This window comes from Drosophila erecta, unplaced genomic scaffold (assembly GCF_003286155.1).
Source record: "Drosophila erecta strain 14021-0224.00,06,07 unplaced genomic scaffold, DereRS2 tig00000000-arrow-pilon, whole genome shotgun sequence".
In the NCBI taxonomy this organism is placed as follows: Eukaryota; Metazoa; Arthropoda; class Insecta; order Diptera; family Drosophilidae; genus Drosophila; species Drosophila erecta.
Window position 1 is genome coordinate 3,668,829 of NW_020825194.1, and position 17,368 is coordinate 3,686,196.

Sequence of the window (17,368 nt, forward strand, 5' to 3'; positions counted from 1 at the left end):
GCCATGATTGCCAGAAGCGATGTCAGAGTCCTGGCAAATCGACACAACTGACAGTGGCAGAAAGTTTTTCGGGAGAAATCATTAATTTATAAGTGCGACCAGAACTCTCTCTATCTAACTCCGATGCAAAACCAATGAGAAGTGGAAACTTTTGCAATTTGCCCAATGCATTTTTGCAGCCCACCCCAAATACGAGAGCCCAAAACTCGACGCTGTGGCGTTTTCGAACAATTGATCTCGATTCGCATCTTAATTCATTACTTAATAGAGTCAACGTCAGACTGACTGGCTGCCTGCCTGGTTGGCGGTTAGGGAGCAAAGTTTGCTTTGGTTTCGGCTTTCGTTGATTACATTTGAGATGCATGGCCAATGCAAATGGGTGGGGGGAGGAGAAAACGGAGGGGAAGCTGGCAACTTGGGATCCCAAAAACTGGAGAGCTGGGGAGCTGGGGAACCGGGAATCGGGAACAGGACGTGGATAACTTTGCATTGTGTCATTTGCATGCGGTTCTGTTGTATGCAAATTGCGAGTAATTGGTGTGAAACGTCTGCAATGAACGTGACCCCTGCTCAGCAGACACCCAGGCGTCCTGAGAGTCCTCGCAAAGGATTCCTCCTGCGAGGAGCCAAGCGATATGCATTCATTATTTATAAGCAAAATATCATAAAACTTAACAAGAGAACGAACAGCCAGCGGGTGGCCAAACTATTGGGGTTAGTGCCAGCATTTTGTCACGTGTCCTGAATGAAATCAGTTCATCTTGCCGGGCAACTTGTAAGTAAGTATGTAATTGTTACTGCAGCTGGGAAGATGGATTCTTGCTCGACAACAGCTGAAAGTGTAAGGGTGTTTCTAAATCTGAATCTGAATATGAATCTGCACTTGGCCCACGGGCCATGCTGAACTAATAAACTACATAGTTTACGCATTAAGTCCTGGCATGATTTCCTGGTAAACGCTCGAGAGCAAACCGCTGAGTGGCAAAAGGCAACTGAACTGTCGTTGTCCTAGTAATCGGATTTCAAAGGACACGAACCGCGAAACCCGAACCACAGAGAGGATTTCCAACGAGCGGAGAGAGAGAGAGAGCTTTCGCCTGTTCTAAACCAGCGAAGAGAACGTGAGTAGCAACCCCTAAGAGCTGCCCTTACGATATTCGCTGGCAAGGACACCAGGAGGAGTCCTTCCATATGCATGCATGTAAAATGTAAAACCAAAATTGTTATTTGAGCCGTCCGCTTGTTTAGGCTAAATGCGACTACTGAAACTGCAACAACAGCAACGACAGCCATGCTCAACACGACTGCGAATTGTTGAACAAGCCTTGCAATTTCCATTTAACCAGCCAAGTTTCGCATTAACCGAACGCTCGAGCTAATTGACTAGACAGCCAAACTGCAGTTGTTACAATTTAACGGTCTGCCTATTTGGGAGAAGCCCATTTTTTCCCCCGGCTAATTAGACGGGCAAACAGCAAAGGGGCGTGACGAACGGGCATATAAATTACGCCATCAACCCAATAAGTTTACACCTATCGAGGGTTCGTAATAGATTGCATCGCAAATTTGAGGTGCACGGCTGCCAATTCAAAAATGATTTATGCACACACGCACTCACCCCAAAAAGCCATCTCTGCGTATACGCATTATATATACAAGTATATGTTATTTTGAGAGCATTCAGCTTCAGCATCCATTCGAAATATCTGTGTGGCCCCCCCAAGTTAATTAATGTGCGGTCAGCATAGGTTTTTGTGGCTTCCAGCTGCTAGGCGCCAAGGAGCAGGCATTCAGCTCCTCCTGATATTTATGTTGCCTGGTGTTTTGCATTATTGTGGCCAAACATTGGGCCGTTGTTAAGGCGTCCGGAGAAGGAAATGTATGCGGCCAGTGCATATCATTTAATAAGAATTTTAATGCAGAGGCAGAATGCACATTGCATATTGCAGCAGGAAATTGAATTCCAGCCCCATTTCATGATGAATTTATGTTGTGTGGTTAAATTAAATAAGACATTAAGTGCTGCATTATGACCGAGCTGAGTGCATTCCGTTCCATCTGGTTGGGCTGGTAATCGGTGTGCTCGAGAATTAAGAGACATGCGGCTTGGTTAGTCCAAGCCAAATAACTTGCCAAGATCTGTTGCCACACCAGTCTCAGTCCTTCAGATTTAATTAGCATTCCGAGAAGCCAGGACGCCGGAGGACTTCTTCGTCTTCTTATGCCGCTCCCACTCACGTCCACCGCCAGGTAATTAACAATAACAACTACGACACTCCGGCGACACAAAGTCGCCAACCGAAAACATGACATAACACAAAGCCGCCAAGCTTATTTGCCTGGCAATGGTCAGCCGGTTGAATTAGCACTGGGTTCTTGGGCCCGGGTGGCTAATTAAAATGTATTGCTTTGTTGTTTGGTTTTGAATACAATACTGCGGGATGAATTAAGTCCTGCTTTTAAAGACTAACACCACCCCCTACCACAGATGAGTGGGCGATATGGTGTGGCAGCAACATCAACAGCATCATTATTCAAGGAGTAGACGTTTGGCAAAAGTTCGCTGGGAGCGCTAACGATCTGCCAATGTCGAGCTGTAGCTTCAGCTTCAGCTTCAGCTGAAACTGATGCGAAATCGAGCCGAACCGAACCGAACCGAACTGAGTTGAGCTGAGCTGCGACCATGCACCATTAACGATAACATCATCAAAGAAAATCCTTTACAACCATGTGTCACGTCAGAACGTAACCACCCACCCGCTGCCGCCCCACTCTCCCTTCGAAGGACACACACGCACACACACACATCGACACACACATGGTGGGAGAGGCGCAATAGAAGCCTACGCTTCCTGTCACAGGACAAAACGCACAGCAGCAAATTGGCAGCAACGACAGCAATTGCTACAAAAGGGACGACCATCCGAGTATGCCCGCATCCGAGTATCCCGATGAGTCCCCAGCATCCCCCAGTGTGCCCCACATACCCCACATACCCCACATCCCGGCATCCGAACATCCGAGCGTCCTTCGGCGCCGGAGACGCACGTCGCCAAAGCTCAACTGCACACACATCAAAAATAAACCATCAGGCAAAGGCTGGGAAAAACCGACAACAAAAAACGACGACATATCAACATTAGTCAATGTCGTGTAAGGGAGTACCCGTGTCTAGGCCACCCAATCCCCCAATCCCCCAATCTTGGCATCTCCACCCGCTGGATTCGGTAATCATCGAGAAGAGGGTATACTGCATTCGTGTGAATTTAGAAAAATAATACAACAAATATTAGATATTACGCTTAACCAATACACAAAACCATATCCCCCTCGGCTTTTCCGTTTCTGTGGCAGCGAACCTCATTTGTTAAGGGTATGTCATAGTCGTTTCATAAACTACACTCTTTTTTCTTTGTTTTTGTTCGGGTGGCTTGGGCTGTGCGGCTGTTTTGAATAATTGTGCCTCGCTCCGCTTGTGGATTTTGTAAAGTATGAAATATATGCGTGTCTTACTTAGAGCCGCGCCATGGGCCTAATGAAGTGCTCAGCCCCCAAAGGGCTGCACCGCCTGGCCCGCCCTTTGGGCCAATAATTAAAACGTGTCCGGCGGTTCCTCTCAGCTTACACGCCCCTGCCGTTCGTTTATCTATTTTTTGCCATTTTTTGCCCCTTTGCTGCCACACGAGGTGGCATCGAGGTGGCATCGTTATGGCCCTCCTGTTGTCTCCAATTCAAGCTGCCTGCTGGTGCGAATGGTTCGACTGGATGGAGATGGAGCTGCATTTGCACGAGCTTGTCATTTATCAGTGGCTCTGATGCGTCTGCTCTTGAATTTCAATGCAGCTTATACAATTGCACGACTTTGCATAAAAGCAAACGCCTGCCTGCCTGCCTGCCATCATCGAAACATTTTCAGCGCCCTGCTTATGTGTGTTCGAAGTGGCGATGTTTGCTAAGTCGTGGAAATTTTTGGAGCACGCAGCGCACTCTCGATTGGCAGGCAATGGATTGAAAGCTGGAGGAGTCACTTCTTCAATCCGCTGACTCTATATTGACTTGCACACTGTGGCGCTTTGCGGTATTGCGTGGTGCATACGAAATGCCTGCAAGACAATTCGCCAAAGGAAGCGTCAGTGGCAGAAAAGCCACGAAATGATGGAACAAAACATAAAAACAATTTTCACTTTCGGTTTGTCTTTGAGCGCATTTCAATTTTTCTCTTTTGAGCTCGTGGCATACCTCGATATAAGGTATTTCTTTTGAAACAGCTTGATTACCACTGCCTCGAGATAAAAACATAGAACAATATATTTCTAGCTCTTTTGTTTTGTTTTTTCCAAAGAATTACGCACCAAAAAAGTTGCATTGAAATTGGTGGTTTCTCTTGTTGTTACCGTTGTCCTAACTGTTTGCCTGCCACTTTTTGTTGCAGCTTTGTTAAGACATCACCCGTTCATTTCCCAACATGCAATTGCTTATTAAGGGATCTGCGGACCAAGCGGCGTATGCGTAACGTAGACAAGAGAATGTGACACGTAACAGGTGATTTGACCTAGCCAAGCAAAGGCAGACAATGGCACAAAAACTGATAACGATAACTTTATCCCAAGATCTTTTGACATGAGCAAACAAATAAGGAAGAAAGCACGCAACAGCCAAAGGAGCAAGGAATGGCAGTGGAATGGAATGGAAATTCAGAGGAAAAAAAACTTGGAAAAATACAAAGTGCTGTCATTCATTGTGTACAGCTATTTGCCAAGGCAAGGCAGTTCCACTGACATTCTCCTGTCCCCCACTTTCCTCCCACTTTTGTTTTCCTTGGCCGCCCGGCAAGGACATATGCGTGTGTGTGTGTGTGTATGTTGTGTTTGTGTTTGTGGATGTGTCCAAGTCCAAGTCTTTGTGCGTGTGACGTTTTATCTCTGTCACTAAATTGACACTTTAGTTAATGGATTTTGTGTGTGTGAGTGTGGCACTTTTGTGGCGCTTACTTTTTATCTGCGCTCCATGGATTTGGATTTCTGCCACTGTTGCTCCTTAACATATCAGACTCAGGAGCCAGCAAACACAAAAACAGGACACGCACTTGCCCGAAACGTTCGCTCGCCAAGTGTAAGTGTAAGTACTTTGAATAATAAGAATGCTCACTTTGATGGATGCGCAACAAATCTCTTTAGGTTTATCAGCGGAACGATGACAACGCTGCGGATGGGTAATATGTTGTGTACACCGCGCCAGAGGCGTCATGATTCCCATAACAATTGGGGGATTATTCACATGCTTTGTGTGAACGTTCAAAGCAAACGATTTACCACGACTTACGTGTCACACAGTGTGTAGAACACAGTGTGTATAAACGTTAGGAAAGTCTCTGTGCCTCGATTTCGGTCAAACAAAATGCCCCGTCGAGTACTGGAAACCTACAAATTTGAGCCAGCCAAGCACTCATGTCTTCGTGAGTCCTTTCACATACTTGCAAACTATCAAGCTATAAAAATAGTATAAACTTGTGTACCGCATGCAGGCAAGTCAAAATTGGATCCCAAAGGTAAATGCGGCGCTGCCATCAAGAAACAACCGAAGGAGCAACCTGTTGAGCAGAAGAACCCGCTGCACTTCCTCCAGCTGAAGAGCGATGAGGAGCTCGTCGTGCATTGGACTCGTGCTGGGGGAAGTACTTTTTCTCCCATCAAATTGCTGCCTCCTTGGTAGTAGTGTGTTTTGTGCATGAATTATCTGTTTGCCCAGCTTTCGCGCAATTCATGGTAGTATCAAGAAGAATATAGATCATATTGGCAAGTCCAAAAGTAAACAAAAGTATCGATTTTCAATTTTAGGGTATCTAGTCACTAATACAAAACGATTCGGATATTAAAAAAGTACAAATTATTTCAAACACTTGTATGAATAACATTTGCCCGGTTATTTGTTCAAGAGGGATGCCAATTTGATCTGGGCAAGTAATCACACTTAAGAACACATACACTACACTCACTGCTCGACCAGTAAGAGAGATTACTTGAACTATTTTGCGACTCTAAATTAGAAGACATGCCTTACAGTCCTCACTAGAACTAGTTGGGAACTATAGGGCTACAAGAAAATATTTTTCCTAAGCAAATATTAAAAGCGGCAATAACTATGAGTTCCGGCAGTAAGTTAAACATTCTTCAGGCTTTAATTAAGACAGTTTTAACTATTTTGTGCAAGTAACACATACACTACATACATACATACATACATACATGCATGCATGCATACATACATACATACATACATACATACATACATACATACATACATACATACATACATACATACATACATACATACATACATACATACATACATACATACATACATACATACATACATACATACATACATACATACATACATACATACATACATACATACATACATACATACATACATACATACATACATACATACATACATACATACATACACCAGTACATACACTACCCATACACTACACTCACTGCTCGACTGGTAAGAGAGATTACTTGAAATATTTTGTGACTCTAAATTAGAAGACATGTCTTAAAATATGTTTCCTAAACAAAAATGTATATTATTTGTACTCTGGCAATCGAGTACAAAGTACTCGTTAGTAAAAAGTAAAAACTCGAATTTTGGATTGCCTTAATATGATAACTATTTAATTACATCATATAAATAGTAATAGGTGAATAAATGTACATAATAATACCGAATTATTTTAATATTACTTTATTATAATAATTACTTTATACTAGAAAATATGTCGTTAGATTATTCAGCCTGCGACGTAGAAAATATATTTGATCTTAGTGATTCTTAGGTGCGCTGGTCCTGCCTCAAGAATTCAAGAAAATGCCTCAATTCAAGAAAATAATAGTCACGGGATCAATTTTTAAAGAATATTTAGCTCATATTACAACGAAATTGACCAAAACATTAATCAAATTCGTTTCTTAGATCAAAATTGATTTCGGACCGAAAATCGTCTTCTAGTGGCTGCATAGTGCAAAACCAATGTATGGCCGTTACGCATCTTATTCTAGTGTCTTTGGCTAAACTGTGGCGAGGAAATATAGAGAATAAATATAAAGAAATTCCTTTCCATGCTAATCAAAAACTTTTTCAAATTTCTCATAAACCTGCCCTTAAGTATAATGTTTTGATTGCTAAGCTGCTTTGGGGACTTTTGGTATGCTTATTCCATAGACATGATACCATAGAAAGCGAGGACACACCATTCGGCTTATTTTCGGTTTTTCGAGGGGCAAAACAAGGAAAAAGATTCCGCTTTAAGTAAAAAAAAAGCGAAATATTTAATGCCTTCGGCTTATGTGCGGGATTTCGATGCGACCTGGGCCGCGTGCGATAAATACACATGTGTATATCTGTCACACTGTGTCAAGTTTTAAATCGGCTTTCGGGTCGGCCAGCAGCTTCAATTTGACGCAATAATTTATATGTGATTTGGTCGCATTGCGGCGGCTTGTCAGGACGCAGTGGGTCCGGGGGCAGCTCGGCGGGGGATTTGTAAGTTCTGTTGACAAAATAAGCAAAATAATATATTACAAAAGTTGTGGCACGCGCTTCCACCGGGATTTGGTTAATCGAATATGCACACAGTGGGTTGGGATGCGGCTCAAACCGTTCCAATCACTTTTCCCAACCGACAACGACGCATCATCATCATTGTGCGCTGGTCCTTGACAGATTAATTGGCCAAGTGCTCGGGAAAGTTGAGGGGCTCCTTTGGCAGCATTAAATAAATATATGGGCATGTGCTTTATGCAGCACCCAGGTGTTCTCCAAACTGGCCAAAGCCGAAGTGGTAAACTTTCCTCTGAATGTGCCAGCACATGCAAGTTGCCGGTTGCCAGTTAACAGTTGCCCGCTGCAACTTGCAACATACCCATGCAACAGCCACCCACCACTTGGGCACTGGGCGCGAACTTGGCCCAGCAAACTTTTCCTGTTCGGTTGCGGATTGCTTTAAAGCGACTCTATTTATGCCACTGCCAGACTAACCACTCACACTTGAAAAAATATAGTTTCAACTTTAGGGAAAGCTGCTACCTTGTGGCCAAAGTAAAGGGGAAGTCCTGGACTTGACGTGGAACGTTCTCCAAACAGAAGTAATTAGAATATGGGTCGGATTTACATCAACCCCCTGATAACGATAAGCTCTATTAAAATATCTGCACAGATTTCTACTTAGTAGCGGTTATTTTTCCATTCAAATCATATTCAAAATCGAGCTAAATTTTGGACAGATTTTTTGGAGTGCAGAATGCTTCCTGAATACGAACCCTGGTGACCGGGTGCTCATTATGCCCATTGCCGAGGGTATCGCGCTAAGTGGCTCCTGCATTGGGAATGGAAACTAAATGAATGGCCGCTTGAAATGCCTTGAAGCCCAAAGGATTAAATGCTCGCTGCACACACAAAGGCGCCGGATTGTGCCACCGCATTGTGAAAACAACTCATTTATCATAAGCGTGCTGCAGTGGGGCTGATGGCATGATGGTGCTGATGGGGGGAGTGGCGCTCCTGGGGGGAGGGGGGAGGGGGTGTGGTAGCGGGGTTTCAAGAGCGGACTGGAGCTTACGACAAAAGTAACTGACAACTGCAGATGAAATGTTGAAAGCGCGAACTGAACACACAGCGCAACAATTAATTGTCTCCGCATTCATTTGCCCTTCGCCAAGATGCCAGATGCTATTCCATGCCAGAGGCGAGGGGTTAGTGGTGCTGACGCGATGGGGTCAAGGGGCAGGTGGGCGGTCACTTGGTCACGGGTGCGGCAAGTTGGTCCGCCCGGCACGCAATAATCGCCCGGCATTTGCCCTTAATTAATGGTTGAGCGCAAAGTAATAAACGATATTTAAACAGAAATTGCTTTGTTTTTTTGCTCTGCTTTTGTAATTGAAAGCAGACGGAATTCATATTTTATGTGGCTGTCATAAAACTTTAACAACTATTTTGCCAGTACAAATAACAAAAAACAAACTATAAAACAACAACGTTCCTTTTAATTAACTCAAAAGCTTGAGCATGCGATAAAGGCATTGGCCAATAATTACCTTCCTTTAATTAAAATATTTATTATTAAATTAGATAGGGGTCAGCAAAAAAGAACTCACCTGATCCAAGCGAAGATAATTCATTTTAATGACGACAGACGCCGACTCAGAGGTTCGTGCGTGTCAGGACAAAAGGCAAGAAAACTAGGAGCAAGGATGGGTCACCATGGGTGATGAGTTAAAATATATGAACAGTGTGGGAAATTGGGGCATACAATTAATAAATAAGAGCGTTGGTAAGCCATGAAACCATAGTATTTATATTGATTTTGAAATGAACTCCCTTCTATTGAAGGACACCCATATTATTTCCACACCCATCAATCAGCAGACAAGTGAACCCATCGCTTCATTTAATTCAGAATTCAGAATTCCAGCTCCTTTCGACTTGCCGCAACATGACCAATCACTTTCACCAGCCGCAGCGATCTAATTAATTTGTTGCAAAATAATTTATTAATTAGCATGTCAGTGTCAGAGATTTTCGGCCACGGCTTATCATTAAACAAAGGCGTAGTCGCGCAGCAGAAGGTGGGTGGCGGTGTGATTCTACCGAGAGGTAAATAGGCAATTAATCTGGCTCAACTGCGGACAGGTGTGTGCGCGAAAAAGCTGCATAGGAAAGCCAGGGAAAACTGGCCTGGCCGGGTTGCCATTGGCATGGCCATGTTTCTCTTTCGCCGGACATCGAAGAAGAAAGGATGGGCAAACTGCCGGAGCCAAGTGCGACACAGATGGAGGACAGGCAGCGGCAAATTGAACGAGCAATTATTTATTAATTTAACAGACACGCAATGCACATGGAGTTATCTCGATGCGATTCCTGACATCCGCTCCGATTGCCGGCAATTCGAGTTTTCGCAATTCGCAGCGCAGTCGAATGTCAGGCGAGGATGCGGATTCAGATGCAGATTCACAAGCAGTTTCACATGCAATTGCAGTTGCAATCGCAATCGCAGTCGCAGTCGCAGTGCAGTGCGTGTGTGCGGCCATTAAGCATTTATGATGTGCATGTCAGCGTCGGGATTCCTCATTCCTGATTCCTGATTCCAGCTTCTGGCAGGACTCGCAGAACTGATTTCCCACGGCGACCTTCCGTGCGCAGGACTTTCCGGCTGGGCGGCTTTAATTCAAGCAGCCAGGCTGGCTTAAGAATCATGAGACAATTAATCAATTGCCTTGATAAGTTGCCCTTAATTGGGCAGCTCTCGACGTATCAAGTGATTGCTGACAGCCATTCCTGGGCACATCCTCTTAGAAATGTTATTCAAAAGTAGCCTGCTTTTCGGAATTTAATATAAAACCAACGCTGTATTTCGGGGCTCAGCTTTTGGCTTTGGCCTCCTTTCTCACATCGCCTGAAGGGCTTGGCATTTTGGCTAGGTTTTAGCAAATTGCAGGGAGGCATTTGCCCCAAGCCGAATCCAACCGAAACCGAAATGAAAACTAAAACGTCGCATTTTGCACTCACATCTGCAGCACTGCATTCGAGTCTCTGGGTCAGCAATTTGCCAAGTTTCTGGCAAGTGAAAATGAAAGCCCTCGGTGTCTCTGTGTCTGTGAGTGTGTGTGGGGGCAGGAAGGATTTTGCAACGGAAGTGGGTAAATAGTGAAAGAAGGAAATGTACAAATAAATATTTGCAAATGAAAATGAACAAGGAAATGCAAGCGCCATGTGGCAGCGACAAGCGCTAAAACGTTTTCTATATGTGGCCTGGTGTCCGCAACGATAATAAATGCGCCTCTTTGGCCACACAAAAATTTGCAGCAACCCTGATCCAGAAATGCCTCAAAGAAAATTCGTTGGAAAATGCATGTATTGTTCTACTACAGCAGAATAGTCAGGAAATGCTGCTTGTGGCGTAAAGGCTAAATAGTTACCGAAACTCTATAGAAATTATATCTCTCACGTTGTTCAAAAACATCAAGGCTATATGTGTATTCACTCCAGAATTATTGTGTATTCGCATATCTTAGAATATTATTGATCATTACATTAATGAGCTTTTCTACCATGAAGGCATAAAAGTAAACTCCCCTGGGACTCAATCATTCAGCATTGCATAAGCCTGAGCCCAAATCATGATTGAAAATTTAATGCGCAAGTTTAAAGGCAAAGATTATCGCCAGTGAATCAAATTAATTCGAGTGCAGGAATTCCAGATAAAAGAGGAGCGAAATATGTAAAGGCAAAAATGCTAACCAACTGAATTATTTTCAAATCATTCTAGGCAAAAGCAATTTGCATCTCAATTGCTGCTCAAAAATCGAGGGGCGACGGCACGAAGGATCTGATGGGAATGGCAATCGGAATGGGAGTGTGCATGGGTATGGGTGTATGGGCACGGGTGAAAAATGCTGCCACAAAGCGGCAATCAGTAACAGTTATAGCGGAAAATAGCTATAATATGAATAGGGCTGATATGAATATCTAGCCCAAAACAGGCAGAAAATTGCAAAAGTGCCTAGAAAGAATCCACAGAAAGGGGCTGCACACATGACTGAAATTAAAATAGCAACAGCAACAGCCGAGCAGATGAGCAGAAGGATATTTTCGGGGAGGCACGAGCTGAGGTCCTCCGGCAAGTCCTTCGTCCCCGGCAACCACACAAAAGCAATTTCGATCAGGCACAAAGATAAGGAGCGGATTCGAGCAGCGCGAGAGAGAGCCAACGCAGCACATCAGTTACAAAAATGTAGGCTACCCCCTGAAAAACACCCTCGAACATCCTGAAAACCAAACCCACACCTCAACAAAGGACCCGTGAAAGCAAAGCAGATAAAGACGAGCCGAAAAAACGAACAAGCTTGAAGGGCCGGAGTATCAAGCACACAAGGATGCGCTGCAGGATTCGTGGTTTAGGCCTCTTTTTTTGCCCCTTCTTTGCGGCTGCTGTAGGTGCGCTAAAATTATGCAAATCATCGTAATACTTTCCCGGCGCAAAGCAAAGCGGAAGGAAATTGTGTAAAAGCGGCAAGAAGGCTATATGTGCTGCTGCCTTGTCTGTCTGCTGCTGCTTTTGGCAGCCTTTTTGGCAGGCTACAAAGCAAATAATTGCCCCAGAAATTGGGGCCATGCAAACTGTAATGTAATGGAGCCGTTTCGCTTTGAACGTCGTCGCATGTGAAGTCCTAATGATGATATTTCCCGAAAAGAACTCTGAAGCGCCCGTGTTCGGCTGGTGGAAAACAGTAAAATGAAGTGAAATACTTGGAAAGTGTTTGCTCAGGCGACCGCAGTCAATGGAGGAAAGCTTAAAGACTCTTCGCCCATAAAAGAGTTTAAGCTGCCGCCCAGCCGAGCATAAAGTGCACACTCCCCTCGCCAGGATTCAGCCCAGTTGCCAGCATCCTTGGTTTCCGCTTCCTGTGGTTTGGTCGAAAAATTTAATAAACGTCAAGCTGAGTGGCAAAGAAGAACGAGGGTCCAAACATTGCACCTGCCGCTGACCGCATTCGGGAATGTTAGTGAAAAGGTGGCACGCCGAAATGCATACTTGTATGGCCGTACACTCGTACGTATACGTATTGTCCACACGAAGCAGCGGCGGCGAGTATGCAATATAACGTATACGCCCCGTGACATTTTTGGGACAGCAAGCAGCCTTGATCCCAGTGATATCACGCAAACTTCATAATACTCTCGCCACCCGTCCAAGACCCATCTCTGATTTATGGTCTTTAACTTGGTTAACTTGCCATCGCTCATATGTCCTCGTGGTCTTATAATTGCACTTCTAAACATGGACCATTTATAAATCTTAGACTTGCAAAACTTTTCCCATTTCCACGACAATTTCGCGCAACATTAACGAGCTTATTAATCGTTGCACCCTTATAGTCAGAAACATCAAGCACGTATCTCGATCCAGGACACAGCACTCTGATCCTGGGATGAAGGACGCGTGAAATTGTCACACACAACCACATTAATGTGGGGTTGGGGCTGAGGTCACGGAATTTTATTGGTCCCCCCGGCTGGGTGGATGCCTTTTTTGAATAGCGCGACACATTAACTTAATAATTTAGTGGGTGTCGAGTGGGCTGTTATAAATATTTATAAGAGCCTCCCTGAGTGGGCCGTCGATGGCAGGACTAGATCTGCTGCTAAGAGCTACTCCAAACTATCCCAGCCGTGCGGGGATTCTCCTGGATTCTCAGGCTCAATTGCGCGTAAAAGTCAAATGTCTGTGCCTTTCGCCCAAAAAGCTTCCTTGGCACTTGGCAGATTCCAATACACACATGCAAAGTTTGCACGTTCCGGCGTACACACACGTATAGGTATACTATATACACACATGGCTGTCTAAGTCGGCGTTATATATGCGCATGTATTAGTTTTGGCCGCCATTTCTGCATGCCGTACAAACGGAAAAGCGTACAGCCGTTAAGGGATTTAGCAGGCAAATATAAATTTATGAAATATTCGCAAGGATGTGCGAGATGCGGTCCATGCTGGCTATTGCTATTGCTAGTGCACCTTTCCGCAAACAAACCAGAAAATCAGACCGTTTTGGCCTGGTTATAGCTAAAGCTATAGCTTCGGCCATGCAGCCATTCAGATGGGGCAACAAACACTCAATCTCAGCCACAACACAACTTGTTGTTGCCCACTGGTAGTGGACGTGGATGTTGAGCTGGACATGGACAAAATCAATGCTAAACCAAACCAAACCAAACCAAGCCCAACCCAACCAAACCAAACCAAACCAAACCGAACTAATGTTATTTGTGGAACAAACAACGATAATGAAATCATGGGGCGCTGGGTAAATGGAAAGTGATTCGGTTGGTTCTGGTCAGGTTGTGGCATCGGGCCAATAACTAATTTCATTTACTCTGCCAGGCACATTTGCAATCGAATGGCAGCATATGCACACAAAAGTTGACAATATCGGCATGGGGCCCCCGGCTTAACCATTACCTGGGGCCTCTGATCTGGAAGTAATTAAGCCAACCAGGTGATAATGTGGGCCACATTTTTCCCACTTTAGTTCGTTACCCAGTGTTACCAATAATGATATAATAATATAATTTTTGTATCGCTCGTGCAAGTTGATGCATACAATAAAATTCAGCAATGAATTGCACGTATTTTTGAAACAGTTGTGCATACACTTCTCCGATTTCCGAACAATATATAAATAGACTGGCAAGCGATTAAATGTCGAGATCAATATTTCGGAAATGTTGCGAATTGTGCTGCCGCTACTGGCTTTCTGTGCCTTGGGTAATATACAAATATATTCTCCCCCATTACTGGACTTAAAGTTTATATCCTTAAGCACATGGACAGTGCCGATTCACCAGGGCTCAAGTGGAAGGAACCAATCGCATCTTCATGGTGCGTGGTCAGAACCGCCAGCTGTCACTTAAGCGAACTGCCAGTTCGGCGGTTGGCGAAACGCTGCAAATGTGGTGCAATCCCCGGGACATAATGGCCACCACCTGTCAGGCGGGACAGGTTCCAGCCTTCCGGCCAACGCTGCCCATGACCTGTCCCTCTGCTCCAGTGGCCATCACCACCCCAGTCCAGGATCGCAGCTGTCCGGCGACCATGTACCGGGTGGGCTACAATGTGGGCAACAACCAGTTCCTGGAGCTTTATCGCGCCTGTTTCAATACCAGGGCTGTCAGGGCTATTTTCGTGGAACACCGGGTGTATGGAAAGCCCTTCTGTAAGTATACATATGTACAAATTCAGAATATTATCATCTTTCATATCTAGCAAGATTCAGCAGAACACTTAATATTAAATTGCTGCTTAATATCCTCAGATATCACGCGACCCTGTGTCCAGTTCAGTTCTGATGGAGTGATCAGTGGTGCAGATGCGGCCAGTTATACGGTCCGAAATATCTACGGCACCTTTAGGCGGCTGTTTGGCCAGAACCAGAACTACATACCAAACAACCGCGATGTGATCATCAATCGCGGGCATTTGGCCGCCTCGGCGGACTTCTTCTTTGGTGACCAATTGTGCGCCACCTTCAAGTATGTAAATGCAGTGCCGCAGTTCAAGAGCATCAACGATGGCAACTGGGAGACCATCGAGCGGTTCGTTCGCAATTCGGTGACCGGAAACAATTTTGTCAATGTGCGCACCGGGGCCAGGGGTGTCCTCTCGCTGCCTGCGGGGCGAGGATCCAAGAATGTCTTCCTAAGTGGCAACCGGAATCCAGTGCCCCAGTGGATGTACAAGATAGTGCGGAACGCCAACAACCAGCCCATCGTGGCCTTCCTCACCCTGAACAACATCTACGCCCGTCAACGTCCCAACGCTCCCAACTTTTGTCAGCCCGTGAATTGCCCAGTGGCATTGGCCAACACGGCGCAGGCTGGCTTTTCCTTCTGCTGCAACCCCGCCACTTTCAGGCCCTAATTGGATGCCTTTCTTATTAAAAAAAACATTTGAGCGTTACAAATTTCAGTCATTTAATTACCGCAATCTATGAGCAGGCTGGGAATTAACATTACATGATGTCGCGCACTTAAGATACTTTAAGCTTTAAAACAAGATAGAAGGCTATAGTCTAGTTCCCCGACTATCAGATACCCGTTACTCAGCTAGTGAAAGTGCAAACAAGAAATTTAAACAATTTCTGGAATATCGGTAGAAATTGTGTATACAAATCAAAAAATTCCACTATAACATCGGAAAAATTAAAAAAAAATTAAAAAAAAATAAATTTCCAAATTTGAATGCAGATATTTAGAGAAATGCTCCAGAAACATTTAGAAGTATGCCACTTCAAAATCCGATTAGGATAGGTTTAGTTATGGACTTTAGAACCTCAGTCTTGGGACATTTTTGAATTTCTACACCACCTTCACATCATAAAAATTACATAAAATTAAAAAAAAATAAAATTTCAAAATTTGAATGCAGATTTTTAGAGTATTGCTCCAGAAACATTTAGAGGTATGCCACTTCAAAATCCGATTAGGATAGGTTTAGTTATGGACTTTAGAACTTCAGTCTTGGGACATTTTTGAATTTCTACATCATCACATCATAAAAATTACAAAAAAATTAAAAAAAAAAAAATTTCCAAATTTGAATGCAGATGCTTAGAGAATTGCTCCAGAAACATTTAGAGGTATGCCACATCAAAATCCGATTAGGATAGGTTTAGTTATGGACTTTAGAACTTCAGTCTTGGGACATTTTTGAATTTCTACATCATCACATCATAAAAATTACAAAAAAATTAAAAAAAAAAAAATTTCCAAATTTGAATGCAGATGCTTAGAGAATTGCTCCAGAAACATTTAGAGGTATGCCACATCAAAATCGGATTAAGACAGGTTTAGTTATGGACTTTAGAACCTCAGTCTTGGGACATTTTTGAATTTCTACACCACCTTCACATCATAAAAATTACATAAAATTAAAAAAAAATAAAATTTCAAAATTTGAATGCAGATTTTTAGAGTATTGCTCCAGAAACATTTAGAGGTATGCCACTTCAAAATCCGATTAGGATAGGTTTAGTTATGGACTTTAGAACCTCAGTCTTGGGACATTTTTGAATTTCTACACCACCTTCACATCATAAAAATTACATAAAATTAAAAAAAAATAAAATTTCAAAATTTGAATGCAGATTTTTAGAGTATTGCTCCAGAAACATTTAGAGGTATGCCACTTCAAAATCCGATTAGGATAGGTTTAGTTATGGACTTTAGAACTTCAGTCTTGGGACATTTTTGAATTTCTACATCATCACATCATAAAAATTACAAAAAAATTAAAAAAAAAAAAATTTCCAAATTTGAATGCAGATGCTTAGAGAATTGCTCCAGAAACATTTAGAGGTATGCCACTTCAAAATCCGATTAGGATAGGTTTAGTTATGGACTTTAGAACTTCAGTCTTGGGACATTTTTGAATTTCTACATCATCACATCATAAAAATTACAAAAAAATTAAAAAAAAATAAATTTCCAAATTTGAATGCAGATATTTAGAGAAATGCTCCAGAAACATTTAGAAGTATGCCACTTCAAAATCCGATTAGGATAGGTTTAGTTATGGACTTTAGAACTTCAGTCTTGGGACATTTTTGAATTTCTACATCATCACATCATAAAAATTACAAAAAAATTAAAAAAAAAAAAATTTCCAAATTTGAATGCAGATGCTTAGAGAATTGCTCCAGAAACATTTAGAGGTATGCCACATCAAAATCCGATTAGGATAGGTTTAGTTATGGACTTTAGAACTTCAGTCTTGGGACATTTTTGAATTTCTACATCATCACATC

General features: G+C 43.3%; 2 protein-coding genes across 2 annotated transcripts; both read left to right on the plus strand.

Annotated features, from left to right (window-relative positions):
- Nucleotides 1-5,318: 5,318 nt before the first annotated feature.
- Nucleotides 5,319-5,817, plus strand: LOC6555361. Its single transcript, XM_001981409.3, has 2 exons — nt 5,319-5,455; nt 5,525-5,817. Exons 1-2 carry the CDS (start codon nt 5,398-5,400, stop codon nt 5,710-5,712), a joined length of 246 nt encoding a protein of 81 aa, XP_001981445.1. The 5' UTR covers nt 5,319-5,397; the 3' UTR covers nt 5,713-5,817.
- Nucleotides 5,818-14,288: 8,471 nt separating this feature from the next.
- Nucleotides 14,289-15,541, plus strand: LOC6555362. The gene is made up of 3 exons (XM_001981410.2): nt 14,289-14,331; nt 14,387-14,779; nt 14,879-15,541. The coding sequence occupies exons 1-3, from the start codon at nt 14,289-14,291 to the stop codon at nt 15,481-15,483; spliced, it is 1,041 nt and encodes a 346-aa protein (XP_001981446.1). The 3' UTR covers nt 15,484-15,541.
- Nucleotides 15,542-17,368: the final 1,827 nt, after the last annotated feature.

Coding starts and splice junctions, on each gene's coding strand:
- LOC6555361 (XM_001981409.3), top strand. CDS start 5,398: ATGCCCCGTCGAGTACTGGAAACCTACAAATTTGAGCCAGCCAAGCAC. Junction 5,456..5,524: donor AGCCAAGCACTCATGTCTTC/GTGAGTCCTTTC, acceptor TACCGCATGCAG/GCAAGTCAAAATTGGATCCC.
- LOC6555362 (XM_001981410.2), top strand. CDS start 14,289: ATGTTGCGAATTGTGCTGCCGCTACTGGCTTTCTGTGCCTTGG. Junction 14,332..14,386: donor ACTGGCTTTCTGTGCCTTGG/GTAATATACAAA, acceptor TATATCCTTAAG/CACATGGACAGTGCCGATTC. Junction 14,780..14,878: donor GGTGTATGGAAAGCCCTTCT/GTAAGTATACAT, acceptor TAATATCCTCAG/ATATCACGCGACCCTGTGTC.